General features: G+C 35.0%; 1 protein-coding gene across 1 annotated transcript; it reads left to right on the top strand.

Moving 5' to 3' along the window:
- The first annotated feature begins 770 nt into the window (after positions 1-770).
- On the top strand, positions 771-6,753 carry LOC121264305 (chorismate synthase, chloroplastic-like). The gene is given in 14 exon segments (XM_041167430.1): positions 771-994; positions 1,346-1,496; positions 1,727-1,803; positions 1,882-1,940; positions 2,568-2,651; positions 2,740-2,832; positions 3,609-3,689; positions 4,389-4,470; positions 4,473-4,519; positions 4,680-4,782; positions 4,864-4,958; positions 5,099-5,164; positions 5,284-5,368; positions 6,331-6,753. Coding segments are annotated over 14 exon segments (1,317 nt in total). The 5' UTR covers positions 771-849; the 3' UTR covers positions 6,480-6,753.
- The last annotated feature ends 1,002 nt before the right edge of the window (positions 6,754-7,755 follow it).

Genomic DNA, 7,755 nt, shown 5'->3' with positions numbered 1-7,755 from the left:
ATACTGTATTTTTTTTTTTCATTTTTTCAAATTACAAGCTTATTTTTGAACCCTCAATTCAGATTAGACTATTTATAATTTATATATATATGTATTTATATATAGACTAATATTTTGAAATATAATTTTTATATATATTTATATATATAATTTATTTATATATCGACTATCCCGAAACGCTATTTCGAAACGGTACCGGTACCGAAATATTTTGTTTCAGTACTTTGACCGGTACGGCGTCCGGTATGATATTAAAAACATTGGTTGCCGCTGCCCACTGCGCTAGATGATGCGCACATTGATTTTGTAATTGATAAATTTTTCTCGCCTTCCAATCCTTGAATGACTGTAGATAATGTCTGATGTCGTTGATTATTGGGCTCATAATCCATTCTTGAAATGGAGAGGTGTTTAAGATTTCTTAGATGGTGACTTTTGAATTTTCTTTTAGAATTATTTTTTTAAACTTCAATTTTCTCGCTTCTATAAAGTATAAACGACTTTGTAAAGAAAAAAAAGAATAAAACCACTTTGCCTCCCTAATCTATCACTCCATTTGACCGTTTGACAGATTTTTTTATTTTATTTAGTGATTAAGGAAGTAATTTTAAGTGTATTAAATTTTTTTTTTAAATATTTAAATATGTTAAAAAAATAAAAAAAAGAAAATAAAAAATCTAAAAAGCACAGTCGGTCAACTTGAGGGCTAGAGTAGCCCGACTTAAAAAAAAAAAAAAAAAAAAAAAAAAAAAAAAAAAAAAAGGAAAAAAAAAAGCCCACCAAATTCAACAACCGCCCTTCTCTCACACACTCTCTCTCTGTTCACTTCGTTGTGGTGAGATACGGTGAATGATGGCTTCCTCCTCTCTCTCAACGAAGCCATTTCTCGGCGCCTCCCGAACCGATGCCTTCTCTGGACTCCGTTACCTCCCCTCACATCTTTTTCGTTCATCCCTACATATTTCCATCCCTAGCACTACTCCCAAGAAGCTCCGTCAGTCTCTCTCTCTCTCCGCCCTCTCTATTTTTTACATGCAATTGACCTATATTCGCCATTCTTTTTGTTTATAAATAATTTATTGCTATTTTGCAATATATCTTCTGAAATTTTATCGGATGTCGAGTTTACTGTTCATTATAAGCTATTTTTTCTTCGACTCATCCTTCAGCGTGAATTTCGTCCACGGCAATTTGCTTTTAAATGGAATTTTACTTCATAACTTTGATTGATGATTGAACCAGAGAGAGAGAGAGAGAGAGAGAGAAATATGGGAGTTATGGGATTGATGGATTAGACTAATAAGTTGGATCTTTGGATTCTGATATGATTAATGCTAAATCACAGAGATCCAGGCTGTTGGGAGTACGCATGGGAATTATTTTCGGGTAACAACTTTTGGAGAATCTCATGGGGGTGGCGTTGGTTGTGTCATTGATGGATGCCCTCCTCGACTCCGCCTCTCCGAAGCTGATATGCAATTCGAACTTGACAGAAGGTATTAGATGATATGGAATAGATGATATGGAACTATTCGACAAATTCATTACTGATGAACATTTGGTTCTTAACTTACATAGTAGCATGCGTGTATGAGTATGATATGACTATTGATTTGTCTTCATATCGTGCTAAAGCTTGTAGAGTTCGAAACAGAAATACTGGGATACTGATTTTTGTTGGCAATAAATGTTTTGAGGATTAATCTGTTGGAGTTGTCATGTCTAGGAGGCCAGGTCAGAGTCGAATTACCACACCAAGGAAGGAGACTGATACGTGCCAAATACTTTCGGGCGTTTCCGAAGGTTAAGATCTTTTCATTGCCATCGAATAACTTATTCATTTGTGGTGTTCAGATTGAGAAGAAAAATTGTTAAATGCAGGAGTGACTACTGGAACACCAATTACTGTACTTGTACCCGATACTGATCAAAGAGGACATGTGAGTATTTACTTTTATGTGTGCTTATAATACAATATGTTTGAAGAGGAAATGTTAATGAGAGTATAAACAGCGAGTATGGAGGGTTAATGGACAGACCATTCGTAGGTCTTTGTTTTCTTCATGTATTCTATACTCAACTAATTCCAAATAATTGGGCACCTGTTAAGGGCTCTTTAGGTCACGGGGTGCATGTGGATATCTCCTGGAGACAATCCTTCAAGTGCTTCTTATATTGCATTTGGAATGAATTTTCCCATTGAATAATTGCAGTTGACATAGTATTATTAATTGTTTCTAATCATGGCTTCTGTGATGATTCATTTCCGGATGCTATCGTTATTTTATTCAAGGGTAAACACAATGGAATATTTTCAGCTTCTTGGAGGTTCTTAAATGTGCTAAATTTTGGTAAACTCCATTCAAAGGTTGTGGAGATGTGTACTGGCTAGTTATTTAGGATGCTATGATTTCTTGCCTAGCAAACTATTGTAGTTTAGGATGGTATGAATTGATTTCTTACCCATTCAGCATATGGACACACTGATTCTTGAGCAAATTGATGTCATTTGGAACTGTTTTGCAGCTTTTGTGGTTCTCATAATATCTCAAATGATATTGTTTCAGGATTATAGCGAAATGTCAATAGCCTATAGGCCTTCTCATGCAGATGCGATTCATGACACGAAGTATGGTGTCAGGGCAGTGCAGGTAACATGTTTTCCCCTTGGAGTTTAAGTTTGATGGGAGTGTTTGCATTTTGGAAATTTAAACATATTGGTTCAACCTATAATTGAAGGGTGGTGGTAGATCTTCAGCAAGAGAAACTATTGGGAGAGTTGCTGCTGGGGCTGTTGCCAAGAAAATCCTAAAGAGCCTTGCTGGAACTGAGGTGCGTTTGTGGTTTTGAGTTGCAGGTTCAAACTCTTTGTCTGTTGTCCATTTCTTTGTGATTATGAGGGTCTCAATTAGTAGTGCATACTCTTGTATTCGATGCTCAGGATTTTGTTCTCGTCTTGGTGTGTCTGTCTATATTTTTTTAAGTTCATTTCATTTGGTTTTTTTATTAGGAATTGTATAGCAATATAAACGTGCATGAAAAATCTTGTTGGGTAAGTCACTTTAAGAAGTATAAATCTGTTGCACTCAATTCCCCTTCTTAAAAATGTGGCTGGCCCAAATTATGTTAATGAGGATTCATGGATATAACCACAAATTAGTTGGAAGTAAGGCTTAGTGGAGTGAAGTTGATTCCCCTCATCAAATTGAAAATGCCTCCTATTTCTAGTTAGGCATTCCTTTTGTGTATTTCCTGTGTACCTAGGCTATGCTTATTTGGTTTTTAATATCTTTGATTACTTGTTAAAAAAATTAAAAATGCCGCTCACTGACAGAAGTTTGAATTAGACCTGATGCTGACATTGGCAACTGCAAGGTCCCACTTACATGTTACTGAACAATTAATTAAACTGCTGGCTCTTAATTTTCCTTTGCTAACTTTCTATTATTTGGGTGGTAAAAGGTTTGAGACCTCTTCAGTCGACATTGTTTTAATATATCATCGGAAAAGTGCATCCATAAATATATTATATGCTACAACCATATTGCTGATTGTAGTTTGCGACACTTTATCTTTCTTTTTCTAAACTTTTTTTTGTTGATCTTCAGATTCTTGCTTATGTCTCTCAAGTTCATAAGGTTGTACTTCCAGAGGATGTAATTGATCATGACACCCTGACACTTGATCAGGTAAAGTAACTGGTGCTAGTTTTAATCTCATAATGTTGTGATGCGACAAAATAGCAGACCAATAGGACTATTGCCATGCACTAAATAAAAATTCGTATTTCTGTGTATAACGAAAAAGTGAAAAAGCTCGTTTTATACCTTTATCATGGTTGTTTGCTGCCCCTCAATTTCCATTTTTTCTCATGCTGCATGGTGGTAATGCTTTGCTCTGATTTGAGATAAAAAAGTTTTTGTTGCCAAAAGTTAGCTTCCGTTTCATGAATCGGGAATGGTATGTCAATTTCTGTAATAGTTTATTTTCTCAATGGATCCACTTAACCTTAAAGTGAACTAGTTTTGACATGAATAACGCCAACACTATGACAGTGTTTATTACATAGATGTCTTGTAATGGTATAAACACATTAGGTATATCAGGCTGTTTCCTGTCCTAACACACACAAAAAAAAATACTTTTTAAAATTATGTCCTAAATGCATTAAGGGTTCACCCATGCAAGCACCCTAGACACGAATTCTCTTTGTCCCTCACTCCGTCACTCTCTTCAACCTAAATTCATTTTGATTATTATGTACTAAAGTTTTTTTTTTTTTTTTCCTGACATGCTTTAGTTTTAGAGATTGACGAGTTTTGGATGCATTGCCTTCAATTCTGAGTGTACACTTTTGCCTGATTCTTCTCTTAATAAAATGTTACCTGATCGAGAGTAATATTGTTAGATGCCCAGATCCGGAATACGCTGACAAGATGATTGATGCTATAGATGCTGTCCGTGTGAGGGGAATTCTATTGGTGGTGTTGTCACTTGCATTGTGAGGAGTTGCCCGCGTGTAAGAACCCAAAATGTGTTTATTGCACCTCCACGTGTGAAATTTAGAGGACATTTTCTTGACCTTAGCATTGAAAACTTGTTCAAATAAATTTTTCTGTAATATCTTTAATATTTTGCAATCTCTAGCTGAAGGTATCAATTACATTATTTTGTGTCAGGGCCTTGGTTCTCCAGTTTTTGACAAACTTGAAGCTCAGCTTGCTAAAGCTGTTATGTCATTACCTGCAACAAAGGGCTTTGAAATTGGCAGTGGCTTTGCAGGTTGATTAATTTACATCGCACTTGAAAGGCTATAATTTGTCTCGAGTGTGTTCTAATACTTTATCTGTGAAATCTTTCTAGGAACCTTTTTAACTGGGAGCGAACTTAATGATGAGTTCTTCACTGACGAACATGGAAGAATCCGGACAAGAACAAACCGCTCTGGTGGGATTCAGGTATTTGTTATGTGATTGAATTTTTTTTTCACTTGCTGCAGATGACTTGTTAATCTCTCTCTCTCCTACCCCCCCCCCCCCCCCCCCCCCCCCCCCCCCCCCCTCCTCCCTTCGCTAAGATGGCCTATGTTGACGAGCAGGTAGGAATATCTAATGGGGAAATCATAAGCATGAGAATAGCTTTTAAGCCGACAGCTACCATTGGAGTAAGCTCTCCTGGCATGAAAAGGCTACTTTTTGAATACTAACATCTTGCCTGGCATTTCATATTATAATTTTTTTAGGTTAATGGTTTAGATTGATATTTTTTATGATGACTGTGCAGAAGAAGCAGCATACAGTGGCTAGAGACAAAAAAGAGATGGAACTAATAGCTCGTGGTCGTCATGATCCTTGTGTTGTCCCACGAGGTATTACCCTGGTTTGTAGGCCGAATTTTATTCATCACCTTGGCCAATCTTTCCAATTAAGATTCTTACAGTTGATGATTAGAACTCACTATATCAACTGATTAGGATCTTCTCTTTTCTTTCTTTTTTCTTAAATTGATGACATGCAAAACTAATCATTTATAAAATGGTTTGAGTCCATGAGGGAAGATTATATATATATATATATATATATATATATATACATGTATGTAAATATATAAAAGAAAAAAGCCTAAAACTTGAGTATTTGAAAACTATGACATTATCATCAATATCTCAAAGTATAAGAAGTGCAAAATAATAAACTTCCTTTCAGAGGCTGTTCCATTATTTTTGTTGTGTTCCTATAAATTTACTATGATGAAAATTCTCTGCAAGTTTTTTCTCTTCTATACTCCACACTATGTTTTCACCATTTTTTTATATCAATAAATAGAGGATTTATCAAAAAAAGTTTGTTGTGTGTTTGGTTGGGATTGTGATGCAGCAGGATGGTTGTACCAGTGTAGAAGACATTGGTAGCCCTGGTAGTTGTGGATAGATTGATGGTGGAATCTAAGAATGTGATTTGTTTTCCATCAATCCATGTCCACAAGTACTGGAAATTTGCAGTGAGCTCTAGTTCAATTAGAACCTCTCATAAGAGTGGATGCAGGGTGAGTTTGTGGTTTCAAGATCTACTTTTTGTATGTTTATCTTACCCTTAACCTTAAAAAAAATCTAACTAGCATGGGATCTGGCCTAGATAGTCCAACTCTTGGAGAACCTTAATGTGGCATGCTATCTATCATATCCATTGTCTATAATAAAACATTATATTAAGAAGCATATCATATCCTTAATTCATATCTTTTGTTGATTTGTTTAATCATGGATTTATTTGGGAGGAAATGTTCCCTTACAAAGTTTGTTTGGTTGGTTGGTTGGGGATGGTGATGCAGCTGTGCCGATGGTAGAAGCCATGGTAGCTCTGGTGCTTCTGGATCAATTGATGGCACAGCATGGTCAGTGCAATCTGTTTCCAATCAATCCAAATCTACAAGAACCCATGTTTTTGCCGGTGCTGGAACCAAACAAAGTACCCTTGTAATAGATGCTAAAGCAGCTGTAGCATTTTAGTTACTGTCCACTCGGTGTAATTTGTCAGCGGAAACATTCCTACCATTGTAGAGAGATTTGCATGTCTCTGAGTACGCTAGTTCAGTTTTTTTTTTTTCGTTTATTTTCCTTCTTTCTTGGCACATGCATGGAGGCGGCGGGGCTTGTATTCGTGTTGTATGAATTGTTCGTATCTTCATTGCTTTGTTGTCTACAAACACTATCTTATATCTTGTAGAAATAATGTAAAATAATGGAATTCTGAAGCTTTATTTTTATGGCATCTGAAGGATTCTGTGATTTTGCCCTCTAAATTCTAATCGACTGATCCTATATCGCTTGTAGAAGAATGTCCGTCCCTCTAGCCATTGCTTTTTTCTACGAGAATATCTTTTTTAATAAAAAAATCTAATTATAGACTTGTTTTTTTTATGCAATCAATACATTATAAAAGTGGGTATACAAATTAGAGAAATGATATTTACAATTATGAAGTGTGCAAGCGCTACACAATCCCTTCAAAAAAAAGTGAATAAATACGATTCACATGAAAGAAAAAAATAATTTTTTAATGATAGATTCTACTCTTTTTCAAAATGATTATGTGGCACTTACTGTAGATAACATTACTGAAAAAATATTGGCATTTTTATTTTTATTTTTTTTAATAAATCCTACAACAAAGTTACGTGTGATATAACAAGTTACAAGTGGTAGAAGAACAGAAAGTTCGTTCCGCAAGACAAGGCCCATATATTTGTAGCATCCAAGGATGAGTTCGGTATGATATATTTTTATAACAACAGGGAAATTTTGAAAGGAAGTTTACATCACACACAATAAGCTATTCAACATGTCATTTATTATTTTTACTCTTTTACCATAATGCTTAAACATGTGTGTCTAAATAAGATAAAAATGACAAATCACATGTCGGTTAGGTGAATATGTGTGGCGTAAGGTTTTTTTATAGCATTTGTCTAAAGAATAATACTATTTAACTATCTGAAACGTATCGCTCAAATGACCCTCTTGACGTGTAATGTCATGTCATGTGACGTAATTTATTATAAAAAATTAAAAATACAAACAAAAAAAGATTAGAGGAAATATAATCTTATCTTTTTGTATTATCGAACGTCCTTTAGATTTGAATATATTTTTTTTTGTATGTGTTTTTAATAAATTACACTGCATTACATAATAATATCATGTAAAAAGCGTATCCGAGCGTTTCAATAGCCCAATAGCAGTCCTCTTTTTGTAAA

The sequence above is a fragment of the Juglans microcarpa x Juglans regia genome, chromosome 1D (assembly GCF_004785595.1).
Source record: "Juglans microcarpa x Juglans regia isolate MS1-56 chromosome 1D, Jm3101_v1.0, whole genome shotgun sequence".
Lineage (NCBI taxonomy): Eukaryota > Viridiplantae > Streptophyta > Magnoliopsida > Fagales > Juglandaceae > Juglans > Juglans microcarpa x Juglans regia.
Note: the sequence above shows the minus strand (reverse complement) of the source record. Positions and strands in the feature narration are given on the sequence as shown.